The sequence below is a fragment of the Aptenodytes forsteri genome, unplaced genomic scaffold (assembly GCF_000699145.1).
Source record: "Aptenodytes forsteri isolate BGI_AS27 unplaced genomic scaffold, ASM69914v1 Scaffold81, whole genome shotgun sequence".
Classification (NCBI taxonomy): Eukaryota; Metazoa; Chordata; class Aves; order Sphenisciformes; family Spheniscidae; genus Aptenodytes; species Aptenodytes forsteri.
The window spans coordinates 3,505,057-3,524,313 of NW_008795259.1; the positions used below are offsets into that span (position 1 = coordinate 3,505,057).

The 19,257-nt window shown below is 37.4% G+C and overlaps 1 protein-coding gene across 1 annotated transcript in view; it reads right to left on the bottom strand.

Annotated features, from left to right (window-relative positions):
* Positions 1-19,257, bottom strand: part of EXOC2 (exocyst complex component 2) — a 121,728-nt gene that overhangs the window by 55,727 nt on the left and 46,744 nt on the right. Inside the window, exons 12-15 of the mRNA XM_009279235.2 lie at positions 11,481-11,606; positions 7,405-7,529; positions 3,299-3,367; positions 2,891-3,048 (exon numbers count right to left, since the gene is read on the bottom strand). Coding sequence (XP_009277510.1) covers positions 2,891-3,048; positions 3,299-3,367; positions 7,405-7,529; positions 11,481-11,606 — 478 coding nt within the window. The remainder of the gene's footprint in view (positions 1-2,890; positions 3,049-3,298; positions 3,368-7,404; positions 7,530-11,480; positions 11,607-19,257) is intronic.

The window sequence follows — 19,257 nt, forward strand, 5'->3', positions numbered from 1 at the left end:
GGCGCTTAGGGACATGGTTTAGTGGGCATGGTGGTGTTGGGTTGACGGTTGGACTCGATGATCTTAGAGATCTTTTCCAACCTTAATGATTCTATGATTCTATGATCTTTTGCCTTACAATCCAAGAATAATCCTTTTGGAGCAGAAGTAGCTTTTTTGCTGTTTTTAGGTGAATGCCTAGATCAAATCCTAGGCCTACAACAGGGTTTCTGAGATATTGTTTACCTGCATTTACAACTAACAGCCATCAAGCTGCCATAAATGGTGATGTGGCTGTGCATCAGATTGCCAAGAGTGCACACACTTAAGGAGCCAAAATACAGCTACTGCATCACCTCTGAAGAGAGAATTCGTTCACTGTTTTGCTCCCAGCTCTGACTGGGCACAAATCACTAGCTACTATAGCTGAGGATGGAAACATTCGTTTCCATTTTTTTCCTTTAGAAATAGTAACACAGCAGCTGCTTACAAGGAATAGCATTTCAGCTTTTAACTAAAAGGCTGCAGTTGTGCTCAGACTTTAGTTAGGGGCACAAAGTAAGGTTTACTGCTTTTATCCAACTCTTGCATATTTAAGCATAATTCAAATGCAGTCATTGCTGTTTGCCCTACTGCTAATACTGAGCAAAGCACAGGTACTAGAAAATGCCAAAGAACAGGAGTAGGAAGGCACAAGCAAACAAGTTTGAGTAATCAGTGGAACATTTCCAATCATCCACCTGTAGGCTCCAGTTCCTTACCCTCGGTGTTGGGCATAAACCATCAAAACCCCACCATTACCCAAGACTGCTATCTGCTCAGCACAACTACTGAATTAGTAGATTACATAAATCTGCACTATCGCAGCCACCCAGGAAACACAGGATGTAAATACCCATCTGTGAGAAGTTTAAGTGACTTTAGACCGCACAGAAGGCCTGTACTTAGAGTTGATTCCACTTCTACGGGAGCACACAGCTGTCACATCCCTAAGACCATCTTTTCCTCATATAACTCGCTCTAACAAATACATACCTTTCTATCCTTACAAGGTGAAGGTCTTGCTGACAACGGCTTCACCTTATTGCATAGCTCTAATTTATCCTCTAGAACCTATTCAAACGGGGCAATGACAGAATGGGGGACAAGAGAAAGACCGTGCAACCACCCCACTTTAAGATGTGTGATACATATAAACAAGCAGAAAAACTAAGATCACACGGATGTAACGCCAACTCCTTGTTATCTAATTTTGTAAGTTTTAGCATTCTTAAATACAAGCAGAAAATGGTAAATCATTTGTGAGATGACTGAAGAGAGTAAAATTCTATCATGTGCTTCATGTTAGGAACTATAAAAATAAAACGTAAGCTATTACATAACTTTGCAACAAATAAGGTTTTTATGCAATGTGTGGACTCTTCATGAGAAGAGTCCACCTTCATCGTTGGTGTGAGTCACAAGAATTTATTAGATTGTCAAAGAGTGTGGGGGCTCGAAAAGAAAAGTACTTGTAGCACTTGCAAAAACTTCTGACCTGGTCATCACTGGTCGGTACTCCATCATGGTATGTTCAGTTCCTCCTCTCCAGATTGCCCCTTTTCCTCTCTATTTTTGACTGCTTTGCATTAAAGTCTAGCTCACTTTAAGTGCCAGCACAGGCATCAGTAAAGAACATGAGGTGGGGAAAAGAGTGGGAGGGAGAGAGAATTTCCCCAGCTCTCAGTTCAGTTGTTCATTACCAGGGCAGCGGCCAGAAAGCAAGAGGAGATTCTCTGAAAAAGAGCCTTCACATAACCTATAACCTCAGCCTGGATCACACCTTGCATGGCAGGACTCTGAAGCACAACCAACCTTTAGAGAATCTGTTGGTTAAATTTCCAAGCCAATGTTACAGATGTGCAAGTGTTAAATTCTAGAATTTTATAATTTGAGTGAAATTGGATTGCTTCTCATAAAAGGGCAACACTGGTGCCAAAGACTGTTCCCTTGCCCCTTTACATCTTTTCATCATCTACCAAGTCAGTTCCTTCTTAAATTGGAAGCTTTCCATAAAATTCAGCCAGAATGAGAAACTTCACATGGGAATTTTTCTTCTCAATGGTTAAAGTACAGATAATGTAACTGACAACAGACTCGGGAAAGTGTTAAACAGACTTGACAACAGGTATGTATCATTGCTAGCTCCATCCGCAGTAAGAATATCTATATGTGATTATACCCCTTTCTTTTCTTCCTCTGTGCTTTGCTTGTTACCTACTTTGAAAACTGCAGATAAAAAGTACAGTATCATATCCAGGTATTACTCAAGTTTCCAAAAGATAATGATAATTCTTATATCCTCCATAGACAAAGGGAAGCGAATTCTGTGTATTAATGAGACATTTTGTAATTAATGAATTGTACATTACTAAGTTTATAACTTAATTATAAGCAGAATGACATTATAAGCAGGAGCATCACCTTCTATAAAACAACTGTAAAAGTAAATTATGATTTAAGAATGATACTATAGTGAGAAGCATGCTATTTTCACCCATTTTGGCAGAGATGGGAAGATGTGTAGCAAATGAAGCAGATAATTGCTTTCTACCCTAAAGAATCAAATCCTGTTTCATTCATGGAGTGTCTATGCTGTGCCACGCAAATATTTTATTCAAACTTTTTCCTAAGATGCTATGGAAAAAAATGAATGTATCATTACTTAATAAGGTTATATCATGAGACATTATTAATTACACTTGCATACAGAATCCTAAATCTGCCATAAGTAATTCTTTTGTAATCCTATTTTTGAAAAAGTTAAGATTCTCACTGCTCAGGGTATTTAATGCAATAAATAAAACAATTTGTCTTAAAGGACACATATTCCAGGAATAGCATCATTTTGTAGGTCCACAGATCCATTTACCTTACAGTCTGGATAACATGTGTTAGCCACTGGCCAGAAAGTTCAGATTTCATCTCCCAGCCACCATACTGTCTTGATTCTCCTTCTCTGAGGCTGAATGGAAGCAAAGCTCCACGGATAAGTTTTACCAGAGAGTGCATCACTTCCTGAATCATTTTCTGCATCAGAAGAAGGGAAAGAAAAATCAAGCAAAAAGCTCTATCAATGTGCTCAAGCAGCCATGTACTTGCTACACAACAGCTTGGAATGTATGATTTACAGGTGGCTCCACATGGTAGAGAGTAGAGGAGAAGGAGGTATAAGGGCACACAGATGATTTAAGAAATCTGATTTTCAAGGTGGTGACACTTAGGTATCTTGCTATGAAGGACAGCTGAAAGAAAGCAAGGCTTTCCCCCCACAACTTACCTTGAAATCATTTTGTCTTTGCCTAGCGTTTTTCTTTGATCTTTCCATTTGGCCAGATTTTTCAGCAGTCTTGTGAAAATGAGAAAATTGAAAAGTGTAAGTATCTCATAACCACTGTTAAAATAATTCTGAAAAAGGGGGTTTCAAAGTGAAGAAGTGAAAACTGATGAGTTTATGATGCAATTACAAAAACTAACTCATGGCATCTCAATAAACAAAGACTATATATCTCAATAAAATCTACTTATTGTAGGTCAGTGTGCTAATGTTTAATTCTGAGGAACAATGTGTATTTAAGACAAAGTCAGAGACAAGCATAAAAGAATAGCTCAAGCAATATGAACTTCATGATGTCAAAGTATTCTCACGGCAATGTTAGTGAGAGCTAAAACATACAGAGTCCAATGTGCATCAAGCTTATAGGAAGAAATTCTATTTTCTCAGCATGGAAGCTGCCCAGAGAAGGACATCGATATCAAGTGGGAGACACTTCTTGGAATGAGGGCAATTTGGAACTGTAACATGTGAGGGGGAGGGTTGAGGGTTGGTTGGTTGTTTTTAGGAACAGCATTTTGTTGACAATGCTCTTTAAATAATTCAACTAACTGTAAAAGAGACTCTGCAAAATAATCAGCATCTTCATGGACAGTTCACTTCTTTGAAAACCGAGGAACGTGAGTACACTTTGCATGAGACAGTTACAGTTGAAGAAAAACATGGTTTGACTAATAGTCTTCCTGTTTGCAGTTCTAGCCTTCTGTGGACTCTACTGAGAACACAGTAGAGTAAATTATACCGAAAAAGTTATTTCAGATACTGCGTTAAGTGCAGATGTAGAATTTTATAGTTAGAAAATCTCCTATTTTATGTATGTACAGCAACATCTGCTGGACAGGAAGTGCAATAACATGACAAGAGTGTTCTCAAAGCAAATCAGTTTACTTTCAAGTCATTAATTTGAAATGCTGTATTTTTCAAATTCCCTCTTTAGCTAAAGCATTTCAGATTTTTAAGGTAAAATAAGTAATGTGAAGTGAGCAAAAATTAGATAAAAATAAAACTGCTTAACAGTTTTGGAAAATACACAGCTATGAAACTCTTGTACTTTAAAGCTCTGAATTATACAGTTTCAGACAAGGAGAACAACACTCGAGTTACTGCTGCATATAATACCCATTTCTCTCTTCTAACACCTTAAAAAGAAAATAAGCTGTATTCCTTTAAACCTTGGGTATCAACTTAAAATTCACACTGTTTTACAGCTGGATTAAAGAACAACAAAAAAAGTCACAGATCTTTGATATCTTTTTTTTTTTCTTAGTGGTTTTCCTGAAGACCAATCTTAAACCTTTCCTGCACAGACAGACCAAAACTATCTTGTGGTAAGACCAACGGTTACTACTCACATATGCTACTTCACCTAGAGTGATTCAAAGAACTCAACTTTTTAAACTGTTGAAAATACCACATAAATCTTTAACTGACAATATTTTAAGGCATATAGCTAACCTTTCAGAACTAAAAAGAACACTCCCCCAAAAACCTACAAACTGATCAAGAGAAAATAAATATGGCTTGTTACTCATATGTGGGGATTTTCTTTCCACGTTTTTAAAATGTCTTGAAGACTTGAATAAGCTAACTGAAATGACCCTCTATACCATTTTCACAGGACTTTTCTTAAAAAAACCATAGAAATCACTTTGCTTCCTGAATGACAATAAATAGCAAGTGACACGGTAAAAAAAAATTCTTCATGGACAATTAAAATCTGTATCGTTTCTGATAAAAAACATGTAAAACTTGAGTCTTGAATGCAATGTTGTGACAGATACTCCTGGGTGCTCTAGAAGCTTCTAGCTTATGCCACCCCCTCCTTCTACTCTCCCTCAGTTGACTGTGGCATGCAGAACACACAAGAAGAACTGAGGGCACCATCCCTGCTCTCTCCCCAGGAACCTGGGGGGCTTCCATAAGGACCAAAGGAGCAGAAGAAATCAAATGTATGTGGATTAATTTCTTACAAGCTCAGAATCTGGCCCAACAGAAGAGTAGATGTACTTTAGAGACTAACAGGAAAACGACCTCCTCCTCTTTTTTTTTTTTTTTTTAAATACATGGAAACAATGTTTTGTTCAGACATGACATAAGATCACTGCATTTTCCACTTGCAGTCATTTATGAGCAGAATTTCTCAACCTTGTTTACAGTTCAAGTCTCTGTTTCTCTAGAAATTGCTTTCTTTTTCATTGTACTCAGAGAAAAAAAAATCACAATAACTTAACAGGTGAATTTGTAAAGTATAATTTCTAATGGTACTGTTGTCAAATATAAAGATTGTCAATTCCCTTATGAAATTAATTATTTTTGTGAAAGTCAACAGTACTAAGGTTTATTCTTGCTTCTACTTCCTTCACTGAACGTTATGAGTAAATGTCATATCTTTCTTTTGATTTTATAATGTAAAATGAGTACCACGAATAAAATCTATTTCACTGAAGCTATAATGCTCTGTATATTGTGTTCAACATATAAAGGGCTATACTACCTATTAGTATCATAATATGAAAACATCATATTGTTTTACAGACAGTGGCAATAAATAGAATGACTGCTTGACAAATTAATTCTTTAGTTAGTCAGAGAAAAGGAAAATGACAAAATAAGCTTCCAAATTTCCTTTTCCCAAGGTTAATTTGTTTTATTTTCTACTAAAGCTACAAAGAATAGTAGATAGCTATGGCTGTAGTTCTGCTTTAGGGATAATTTTGTAATGGCATACTGTAGCTGTGATGACTTAAGGATTTAAGCACAGCAGGACACTGTAAGCATGGCAGGATAAAAACAATCCCAACAAATGAAATGATATAGCAACAGTTAAACAGAAAATTTTAGATGCACGAACTTTTAGGTTCGATACAGAAGCTGATCTGAATATGTCCAAAAGCTTGTTTATTTTCCACCTGCTCTGTATTATCCCAACTGTCTCTACATCTCTTTACAGACCTTGTTTTCAGAGTTTTTTAGGACCCAGAATGAGTGAGTCCAAGCTGCAGCCAGCAGGACTTCCCAGTGATAGCTCTGCAGATGAGGTGTGAACTAGTGCCTTATCATCTGTTGATGGAACAGAGAGCTGCCTTTCACTACACTTCAGTCATGGATTTGTCTTTGTCAGGCTTGCTCCTTGGGAATGTGCCATCACTACAGTTCTCCGTCTGGAGAAGATACAACATAGCTTGAGTACCAGAAGTGAACTCTCTGTAAAACAATGTAATTCTGTGACCAAATTTTAGCAATAACACAAACCCAAAAGCTATTGTATTTATCTAGTAACGATTATGATGGTAAGCTGTATACAACCCATATCAAATTAATTATGAAATGTATCCTTTCAAAATCTGTTAATAGAGTGCATATAAAAATGACACGTCATGAATCATTACTTTTTTTCCCTACTTCTTGGATTATCAACATTATATTTTATTTACATAATTTGTAAAAAACAGATCATCTGAGCAAGAAGGACTAGAAGCACCGGTGATTGCAGCTGACTGCACTTCCAGACTAGACTCCCTATAGTATGTCTGTGCACACCACTCTGGGCCTTGACCATTTTGCAACTCTGGTCTTGAACCTATACTCACTTCCAAATACTCAAAGCTCAAGAAATTAGTACTCTTGTTCCAAAGAAAGGAAATATTTTTTTTTCTGTATGACTTTGTCTTTTACTATCTCTATCCTTCATGCAATTTGCTATTTCTTCAGATCACCAATGAAGGGCAGCTGGCCAGCTATGAGTAAGAGGTGAAATTACATGGATATTGACTCCAGCATCTGGAACACACACAGACACACGACTGGCAGAATTTTAAGTAATTCCATTGTATGCTTTTATTCTTTTAAAAATAAAAGAGTCTCACTTCTATAGGTTAGTACTGCAAGACAGGTTACTATTCAAGGTAGCATCTCTCAAACGTGTTAAGAGTCTACATATTGTTTTATAAACCTTTCTGATTAAAATAAGCCCAGTCACTTCTTCCAGTGAAATATAGTAATTATTATGGAGCTTTGTTACTTAAAAGTCATTTATATAGAAGAATCCATACCTCACTGAATAAGCTTCCATTCACGTAAGAAATCCAGAGCTTCCAGAAGTTGGGCAGCTGACTTACAACAAGTTTTGTCAACTTTTCAACAAATATAACTTGCTGAGGAGCTTTGTATCGCCAAGCTAAAAGAGAGAGAGGGGACGGAAAAAGCAAAATTTAAGAGACCTTTGAATTAATAATAAAACATGTACTACTAGCTTGCTACTGCTTTGTATCACACAACTGACTATATAGTGTATATATAAAACCTTTCAGGTAGGAGTGGAAAAATTTAAAGCTCGGTCCATGTATGTACACAATTGGCAAGCTCTTTCTTCTTTTCTCATATGCTTACAAGGTGCCAGCACTATGACAGTATATAAAGAATAGGCCCCTTTGTAGGGGTACCTAATGCAATCCACGTAACAATCCATTCAGCCAGTCTTCTGTCTTTGAACCACTCTAAAAGGTAAGATAATGTGACAGCAATAAAGACATTAGAAGTTTCAAATGATGAGGTGGTGATGCTGAAGAAACAGGGCTGCTAGGATATGCTAGTGATTAAGGCAAACAATGGGAACTAGAAGATCTGCTTTATTTAAAGCTAAAAAAAATTTCCATTGTGGCCTGGGGCAAGTTGCCAACCTCTCATCTTCATTTCCATTTGTTTGGTAAAATCTTCTATCTGAAAAACAGGGGAGATTCCAACATTTTTGTTAAAACTCAGTAATTGTATCACTAAGTATATATTGAGATTCTTGGATAAAGAACACAATCATGACGTGTAATACTGCGGCATCTCTCACTTCACGAACTCCTGGTACACCAGCTATTTAAACACATCAGGAAAATAGCTTACATTTTGGCAGCAGATAACTTTTCTCAGTTTCTTATCAAATGGGGCAAAGGGAGGTTGTGGGGGGGAAGGTAAAGAGAAAGCTGAAAAGAGGCAGAAGAAAGGTGCCAATAATACAGAAAGCAAAGGAAACTTTGTGAAATACTTTTCTTTAACCATCTGCCTTCTCCACTGAAACTTTCTTGATTATGATGTTTTAACAAAACAGGGTATACAGCTAATATATCAGTGATAAGAGACTTATATTTCAACTCAAGAATTAGAGTCCACTTTAGAACGTTGGGCAAAAGAAGTCACAGACTTTTGAGAAAAAACAACCAAAAGAAAACAAACCAAACAACAACATTTAAAGAGGTCCATGTTTGTTGGATTTTTTTGGTATAAACTCTGGTCTTTTATAAATGATAAATTAAAACCACGTTATCCTACAGAACTCTGTGGAAATGCAGAAAAATGTTGGGTGAAATTGCACTTTTTGTCTTTAATCTGTTAGGGAATATTGCCTACACAGAACAGGAATTCACCAGTTAGGCAAAAACAGCTGCCTAATAGCACATTAGGTAACTAGTACGTTTCACCAGAGCGTCACTATTTTGTGTCGGTAACCAGTCTTGAATCTCCTTGAAGTACAGCATGCTTTCAGCAGCATCCATTTGTTGAGGTGCAGGTCAATTATTGGTCCATTTCTTTAGTGGACGAATAAACATCTGCACTACCCAAAATGTTCTTTTTCCTCATGGCCAAAAAGTTTAGGGACGCTGGATTAGTCAAAAAACAAAAAAAAAAAAAAAAAAAAAAACAAAAAGGAAACCCCAAAATTTGGAGAGGGACTCTGACATAACTGAAGTGTAGCTCTGCAGATAGTGATGCATCTGTTTAGCAGGCATGAAAACATCATGAAAGTTCAACCAGCAAAGCTCATAGTCTGGACACAGATTAGATGTCAGAGCACTACATTTGCCAGCTTGGTTTATGACTGTCGGAGAACCCATCTAGACCCAGTAACAGAAAAACTCCTCTTACTAACATAGGCTGTGACTATGCCAGGAGGCTGTGCCAAAACTGCTACAGCAACAGAGGCTCTGTAACACCAACAAACCCCAAGTTCTAACCAAAAGATTTCAGCTCCTTTGAGAAACCATCTCATCTTTGCCAAAAGCTCCAGCACCAACCCAAGGTTATAACCAGGGATGTCTGTTCCTAACTGTAAACACATTGCCAAGATTTACTTCACGTATGAAATTCTTTTCCCCTCCAGGAAGCATACTTCAGGCCCACTTCAGAGATTGCTTTAGTCCAGGGTCTGCAGACAGTAGGCATTTATTAGAAGAAGCTACTGCACATCATGTCAAAAGGACATTCTGGCCATAAATTCAGGATATTTTGACTTTTTTGCTAGAGAAAGCTCCAATCTATATTAAAGCAGAAATGTTCTTTTATCCTATTTATTCTATTATAATCTGTGCTATAACATCCTAAAGATGAAACTAGAGCTATTGTTTACATATCCTCTTGAATTCATTCAGCAAGAGCTGAATGTTATTTGAATGCTGCAGTTTTGAATTCAAAGTAATTTGTTCAAACAATCTCATGGACAATCATTGTCAATCACACTGGGGAAAAAAACCACACCAAAACACCAAAAAACCCCAGAGATGCCATTCCTTAAATTTGCTAAAAAAAAAAAAAGGATGCACAAGCAACCTGAAAACAGAGCACATCATGGCACATTTGGAATGGCAGCTCCTGCACAGGTATCGTAAGTGGTTGGTTTGCTTTGGCTCTTGACGCAGAGAAGAGCAAGGATGGTAGAGCTTTCAGCTGTTCCTAAGCATGCAGTGGGCACATGCACCTAAGTACCAATAAACTCAACTCAGAGGCAACTCATTCCAAGTCTAGGGTCTTTGCGGTGGATTGGGCTCCTAAGGTATTATGATCCTCCAGTCCTCCAGTTTTCCTCTGAATCTTGGTTTAAACTGCTGGCTACAGAATCTGCAAAGCTTGCTGAAGACTTATCTTTTCCAGTTTGTAAAAGGTTATGGATCCATAACTAAGACTCTAAAAGCAAAGATAACCGATTGACTTGAAATTGCCTTCTGTAGATGCAACTATTTAAGCAGAGACACATGCAAAAGAATTCAAACAAGGAAAAAGTAAACTGGATTTTGGATATTGATTGCTACATTAAGTGTGGCATGTGTATTAGTGGATGGTATCCAACAACCACCAGCCATTTACCGTTTTGCTCTGTAACACTTGTTAGTCACCTTCATGCAAGGCTTTGGGCTGAGAAAGGACAAGGGTAACAGTAATACAGTAATGTAATTACTTGGTATACATGTATATTTTGAAGAGTCTGTGTAATTTGTATTTTGAAATACAAACATTCAGCCTCAAACTGTGATGCAATTTAATTGTCTTGCATGTGAAGATACACTGTGGCAGCACAAGAATGTCTAATTCTCATTATTCTTCATTTTATGTTCTGGAAAGATTCCCTTCATTCCTCTTCTTGCTCAAAAAAAAAATCAGGTATTTATAGATGGTTTTTCAAGGAAGTCCACAGAACTGGGAGAAAAGCATCAAAGCAGACCAAAGCCAGAAAGTTCTTCATAAAAACCCGCTTTCTGCAAAAAAGTACTTTGGTAAGAAATGACCTATCCTGTGAAAAACATGTTTTCTGTCTCCTGTGATGTCACCATTGAAAGACTCCTGAGATGAAGTTGTCTGGACAAGGGTGCTGAAGACACTTATGACACACAAGGGCTCATCTGGTTGCGGACACACTGCTCAAGCTTAGTCACACACTTTTGCTTCCCTTTCTGGGTTTACAGAATTAGAGAACAAGGACCGGAAAAGTGAAGTCACAGAAGGAGCAAATCCAAGGAGAGCCATCTTAGCAAACACACACAAAAGGTTTAACAGCAGCGAAAGGTGGTAGGCAGTAGGTGGTTACGTATAGCAAAAAGAAAAATTCTGCTTTTGTAGAAAAGAGGCTTTTAATTACCTTGACTACATTTTAAGAAGCAGATTTCAGTTATGAACTGCTCTTTGCTTGCAAAAAATACAGAGGACCCCTTTAGTAAGCAATGGTAACGCATGAGAAGAAAGAATTTTATTTGGTAACAAACCAAAACACACACACAGAATGTGGGTATCTGTGTGGGTTTTTTGACTACACCACACACTGGACATAGGGAACTCCAGCTTTGTTTTTCCAAATAAAACAGATGCCTACCATCATCACGGCCAGACTGAAAGCTGCTGCCCCTTTTCAACGAAGCAGTTTGACTGAGATGGCCAATTGGTGATGGACGCACATCACTGTCCAGGTCTACCATGGGGCTGTGGAGCAATGAGTTGCCTGGGGAGAGGGGAAAAAAAGTTATAATGATTTTGCACATCAATTGACATGAAACTGCATGCTGCATGTGGAATTCTAATTTAATTCTGAAGTGATACAAGACAAAAGTTATCTAGCAAAAGCATTCTTAATCTTGCTTATTTAGACTGTCTGTTCATCTACATCAACGCTCTTCAATAACACCACTATTGACTCCTGTATCAAAGGCGAAACCACAAGTACCGTGTGGGAAAAATCATTCTTTGGTCTGTATGTTTCTCTGTTTTTACTTTAATTAATGCCCTACAATTAGTTGCTTGAAAGCCATGGATACATATGTATTTATGCCATTAGTGACATGGCACACACTTTTTTTTTTCCTGTTGTATGTCTAAATATACTTTTCAACAGCAACAGTTTCTTGTGCCTCCAGCTGAAGCAGTTAAGGGCAGAGTGTTCAGCTACTACTTAGCTGTTTGTCCTGTGCAGAGTTCAGGTAGAAAGAATCCACCCATCATGAAGCAGATGAACTAATGACATTGTATGCTTGTGCATGACTGTAACACACCCCACATTTATACATATCCACAAACACACGAAATACTTCCCAGTGAACCAGTTACTGTTATCAAATAATTATTTTTTTTTCTTTAGATGCCTGTCCATATGTAGGTCACTATTAGCAAGTCCTAAGCAATGATCTAATCTGATGGAGGTGGATACTTGGAGTCTAATGTACGTTTTGGAAAACAACCATATCATAATGAGCAGACCATGATGATTTTTTAGTGTACTGTAACATTGCCAATATTTCTCTTAAAGTCTAAGTTGCTGCTTTACAGATACGTTTCTGAAAGTAACCATCAAAAATGATTTCAGCATCGGTCAACTGAGCTGTAACAGCTAAACTTAAATCAATCACAATTCATAGAATTATAAAACAGCCTAGGTTGGACGGGACCTCAAAAGATCATTTGGTCCAACATTTTGCAGGAAAGGGAGCCTAGGTGAGATTATCTAGCACCCTGTCCAGTTGAGTCTTGAAAGCCTCCAGCAATGGGAGTCTACCACGTCCCTGGGGAGGTTGCTCCAGTGATTGATTGTTCTCATAGTAAAAAAAAATGTCTTTCTTATACCGAGATGAAACCTCTCCTGGTAATTCATGCTGAATTTTGCAGTGAGAACCTCAGTGTTTGAGTTTATATCACTTGATTTTTTTCATCAATACCTATGTTCACTTAAAATAACAGGAAGGCCACACAGTAAGAGCGCCAGCTGCAGCATTGCAATACTCAGATTCAAGAGTAACACAAAGTAGAAAGGATTTGAAGAATATTTATTCTGAATTTATGCTGCTGTCAGACCAGTATGGCAGTAAAGATATACCTAGTCACTTTACTTCAACAGCTGGATCTTAAAGAGCAATATTAAGTATTGTGAAACTTATCGCAAACTTCCAATAGGTGACAGTATTGGGTTTTAGTTCCTTTTGAAAGAAGTTCTTCCTCCCATAATTCTTTAACGGTTCTTAAAGAGATTTCCTATGGCCTTCACTGTGGCCTCACCGAGGCATTGTCATTATCGAGCTAACTGTCGGTTCCTCCATTCATCTTATTACTGTTCACATTATAAAACACCTAAGTAAATAGATCCATTTGCCATGTAGTTCACAATCGTGATAGACACACTGGATTAACTGACTTGGTGAACCCATCTGTGCTATCTTTAGCCTGTACTATGATTCTGTTGACTATTTAAACCCCACACCACTTATTAAAAACAACTAATATTTATGACACCTTTAAAATTGATGAGCTTTCAGTAATACAGACTCTGTTACAGTGATTTAAGTATATTATCCACCGTCACCATGGAGAAGTTCTACAATGAGTTTGAACAAGAATTTGGGGAAAGACTTTTCCTTCTGAATGAACGGAAATACAGAATAATAAGGAAAAAAACTAAAGCTATCAGAAGCTTTTAAATGAGGTATGTATGCTGCAAGTGCAAATAGTTACAGACACATACTATGCAACGGCCCATGTAACAGAGATCTGTGTAAGGTCACGCATCTTCTGCATCTACAATTTAAACACCGATGACTTCTAAAACATATCTTAATATTACAAATTTACAACATTAACTTCTGCGAAAACACTCCTGTAAGCCTGCAGAATGAAGTAAAAACAACAAAATTTCTTCCTTTCCAGATTAAAAAAAGTACGCGTTCGATATCTTACAGAGATTCTACCCAGAATAAAAAGAAAACTGTATAGAAGACCCTGAGAAATTTTAAGTGCCTCACATAGTTCTTGGGCTTCCGTAAGAATTTGACTCTGAGTCTATATATCTGCATTTTATTTGGGTGAAAAAAAATGTATGCCAAGGACAAATCAGAATTGTCAGCAGCATTGCTAGTTAAAACATACTAAAAAAACCAAAACAAAAAACCAAAAAGTGCAGCAATGCTATCTTCACAAAAACTACAATTAGAGAAAGCCACGATACACCAAAACTTCCCTCTTTGATGTCCTCGCGTAGAATTTAGGCTCTCACCCTCCAAGCACCTTGTTAATATGAGGAATTTCTTGTAAACAGATGGTTTCTAAAAATGACAGTGCCAATTAAACCTCTGAATTAAGAAAAACAGACACACTTACCAAAACATCTTAATGTGAACTAGTTCAATTAAAACTATTTGCCTGAGGTAGCTGAAAACCTGAAAATTCTGTATTGCTGCTGATACACTAACCCTGTGCTGCCCAAATGGTTTATATATTCACCAGTAACAGAAAACATGTAAAGAATACTCTCTTGTTCCACCAGAAAAACCACATCATCAGTTTGCAGCCATACCAGGAAAAGAAAGTTTAACATGAACTAATTTCTTAATTGGTTGTCTAGCATTACAAGCAAGTATAACACAGCAGCAGGGAACTACAACAGCACATATACCCTCAGGACTAATAAACATCTGGACTACATTAGCAAAGCTGATTTTGCTTTCACCCAACCAGAAGATAGCGCTTGAAGACTGCACACTAATGCATAAATCTTGTAAAAAAGCGAGAGTTAACTTACAAACAATTTTTCTCCCATCCCAACTCGTTCCCCCTCTGGAGCCAGCAGCTTAAACTTAGCAGCATAACGTAATACAATGAATTAATATTAGTATGGACTGTAGACAATAATATTTATAAACCTAAATAAACTACCCAAATAATAATTTACTGCCTATTCATTTTTTCATTTGTATACTATTTCTACATTCCTAGATCCTGAATAGAGGACAGCAACAATCTAAAGTTTCAAGAAATTAACTTTTTACTGTGCTAACAGGTTTTCAGATGTTGTATAAACAGTCTGAACAATTGATTCCTGGCAGATCTTCTTTTTTTCAAAAAATATACAGCATCTTTGAAGTTACAGAAGTATTTTTTTCCAAAATACAGCATCTACATAAAGCATATCTGTCAGTGACTCCAGTGCCAAGTGTATATTTAACCAAGGAAACACAGGAAAAATAAATGTACTACATTCTCTTCTTCTACCAGTCAGTCATGACAAACCAGAAGTATAATTAAAGCCTTAGTACATTTACAACTGTAAAATCATGAGAAGATCAAAGAAGTTTTAAGGATCTTAACATTACTTTAAATTTTTTAAAAAAAAAGGATTTTACTGGGTTTCAACTTTCTGCGCACAGATATTTTAGAAGTACGTAGAACAAAAAAACCATTCAGATACTGTGTGAAATATAAATAGTTCAACCGTTTTGTTCAGACCTCTTCTGTTCTAGTGCAGTAAGATCTCACCAAAATAAGGATCTGAAAAAAGTGCAATGCTTTTTGAGGTCATTTATTTAATTTGTGCTTTCACTTTCTGTAAATCAAAAGTCACCTGTGCTGACCCCTAATTGCAGAAGGTTTTCTCTAAGTTTATCAGTACTGGAGTTGCTACAGGGTACTTATGTGCCTACAGTACCTATGGCTCACGTACATACCTTGACCCCATTTTTTGAGATGTTACCTGCATGCGGCATGTTGCAGCCTCAGTGAAAAAGACAACTAACATGAAGTTTGCCCAAAATAGGTTTTTCCATGCTCTGCAAACCAGTCAAAGATTTAAATATATAAAAGCAGCTTTACTTTCTTATTTCAAAACTATTACCAAACTGAGTATAAAAATTGTTCTGCAATATCCATTCCTCCACAACTCTGCTTGTTTTTTTTCCCCTCACAGTCTGACAGGTGGAGGTTTCTCGTGGGAGTCACGCATCCCTCGCCTCCCTTCTGTAACCCAGCCTCAGCCACTCTGCAATTCTGCCAGCCCGGTGCACCACTTAACGTGACATTCAGCTAAAGCTTTTTACAAAAGCTACTGGTTGATCAGGGGATAATATTGTGCCAGTACTTTTTGCAGCGACAAAGAAAATTGTTAAGAAGTGACCAACCTCAGGCTGAGTAGTTTTTCAGGGCGATTTTCCACAGTAAGTCAAACACCAGTCATTACACAGACTACATGTATATACACACAGCGTGTATATGAGCAAGATTAAATTAAAAAAAAAAAGACCCTACAGATGTGCAACCAGGTGAATACAGTTACTGTATTCTTTCATCCATTATGCATCTTACAGTCAATTTTCTCACAGGCTACAATAGTGAGGGAAGGCTGATCTATAGCCTGCGGACTCTCTGAAGGGCGGCAGACTTCCTTACCACCCTTAAACACCTTTGAACATTTTTTCCTGTGCACAGCGGGCCCTTGTCCTGTGCTACAGCCTGACCACCCACTGTTGCTTGTTGACCAAACACACAGTGCCTGGAGCCCGCACCGACACAACCAGGATGAGATTCCTTTCAAGGACACCGCATTGAGAATTTCAATTTGTCTAGGCAAGAAGTTAGGCGAGCAGGAGAAATTACCGAAAAATTAACCTGCTCAACAGATGAATGACTGCATTTTATTCTTTTTCTTGAGTACCTTTTCTTTCTAACCTTACATTTGTTAGGAATTTGACATTTTTAAATGATCAAGAAGAAAATGAGTTGTATTTCTAGCAAAGAGATGAGTGCGGAGATTAAAATTACTGTACTTTCTGGAAAAAATGTTTTTGGAATACATTTAAAAAATGAATGCTTTTTTAAATCTTAAGGCTAGTCTTCATTATACTGAATATATTTATAATGAAACTATTTTTCAGTTTACCACAAAAAGGGTAACTGGGCCTATTATTTCTAGTGGTGTTCTAAGTATTTCACAGCCTAAGGGTAAGCCTTATTGTCAGTCCTGCAGGCCAAAAAATACTGAAGCGAGAGCCAAACACTTGAAGTTCAGCACATAAATAAAAACGACGTCATTTTACTAGCACTAGCTCCAGTGGACATTAAGATATTCAGCAACTTTGAAAACAACCCACTTTTACTTAGTTGCCCGAATAAGGGCTTAAAAGACTAGAGCAGACACCAAGGTAAAATTCTGGCCACAGCAGAGTTTCACTTTATCTTCAGTAGTACTAATCTCTTCAATTTTTATTTTAAACTACCCGTGCTGCTTTTTAATCACAATTATTTACTGTCTTTATAATACTTTAAATATTATTTAAAGTATTATATAAAATAAGAATGTCCCCTGCACTTCTGAACGTGTCAGATTCTACCAAAAATGCTAAATAACAGCAAAGTTACAGATACAGGTGGTAAAAGAGGAAAACAAATCCAGTGTCAGATTTTTTACTCATTAATTTTTATTTTTTTTTTTTAATTAATAACCCATTATGGGTTTGCTTGACGTCTGCTGTCAAAAGGGTATTTCTGCTATGGACAGGGGATGTGGTTTAGACATGAAATGGCTCCCAGCTGCAAGAAGTCTTCTTCCAGATGTACAGTAAGCAAAGGCAATGGAAGAGAACCAGCTGCTAGGATAACAAATTGAAAAGGCCCTTTTGACACAAGCCTTGCCGGCCTGTCTGATCTAACAAAGATGGATCATTCATTGCAAGGTGAATAGAATCTCAGTGTGGCACAGAAGAAAGAGCAACGTGGTCTAAGCATCCATCTCTCTCCTTCACACTACGTACAGCTGCTGTTACTCTGGCACAGAAAAACCCTGCATAGTTTTTTACAATATCTGGAGAGCTGTGCGTCATACTCTGAGTGCTGCAAAAATTGTATTTTTTTCCAGCAGTAAGAACTACAACAAAAATCACAATGAACGAACTAGTATACTCCGGTTTCAAGAACTGTCTCCACGTTGGGAACTTTAGTAAGTTGTGTATTACACATTTTGCAACCCAAAGGGCAGCAGAAAGATCAGACTACAATTGAGTTAGTGTTTCCATTTACAGTTGTAGTTTCTAAAGGGTATTAACAGATAGCTTATTTGCAATAATGTTACATAGTATCTCAGAAAGATCTGTTAAGAAATGAAGACTTTTTCAGTCAGTTTGACAATAACTGGATCAGAGTCCCTATCCATTTTGGCTCAAAGGATCATGAAACCTACTAAGCCGCTATTAAAGTCTAAGCAAATAACCACTGGCCACACAGAAAACAGTCTTAACCTCCACAGCTTCTTTCCCTGATACTCATGTTAAGAATCCCATTGCTTAACTCATTTTGGCTATCTGCCCAGTGCCCCAGGCAAATTTTAAACTAAACCTCATTTATTTACATTTATTTTCATGTCATTTTACGTCATTATATCCCCCATGTTTCCTGTACTCCAGCAAGTCTGGGAAGCATAAACCATAGTGAAAAACTACAATTATGCCCCAATAATAGGGGACTTGCCAAGTAATGTTAAAAATTACAAATATGTAAAATCTCAATTGAAGGAAACCATTTACTATCCAGGTCCCAGGTTTGCAAGTCCCCAGACTTCTACAAATCAGAAGTTCAAAGTTCAGAAGCAGCAATTCAGACTTTAGCCAATACAAGGTATAAAATACCAGCACAATTCAGTTTATCATTCCACTATCTGTTGCTAGAGATTTAAGAAATACTGTTTTGAGTGAGCATAGTGTTCTTCCATGTTAAGCTTTATATTCATAGCGTTCAAAAATGCTCTTTTTTCTGTCTATTCAGTCTCATGCATCTCCCTCTCTCTAACGTATCTACATACTAAGTAACAGCAAGCAAACTAGCTTTACCTACCTTCAGGTCCTTCCAGTGGGCAGCAATAGTGGGATGCGATCAGATTTATAAAAGGAATCCATCAATGCTTCAGGAAATAACTTAATAACCATAAAAAAAAAGGTTTCAAAAGCAATAAAAGAGCACAACTGCCTATTCCATTAGTGAGGCAGATAAACATTAAATAGAAAACATAAAAAGTTAGTAAGTCCATATATTTCCAAGCATTACTACGTCAGCAGAGCTAGAGCTCCAGCCAGTTGCACGTGGGTCCCGTATCTACAGCTGCACCTTTAATGGAAGAACTTGACCATCAGAGAAGCAGAAGAATGGCTTAATGTAAGGAAACGAGCACGGGAGCTTTATGATTTGGGCATCCCCTGTACTGCCTCGTGCTTCCACTATGACTTTGGCTATGCTGTTTGGTCTCTGTCCTGGCTGCTCATACTTCAGTACTTCAGAGAAGGAGAAATTTTGATCTGCTGTCACATATGCATATTCACTCACTCCTTAAAACATGTGGGCTTGGATTCCAA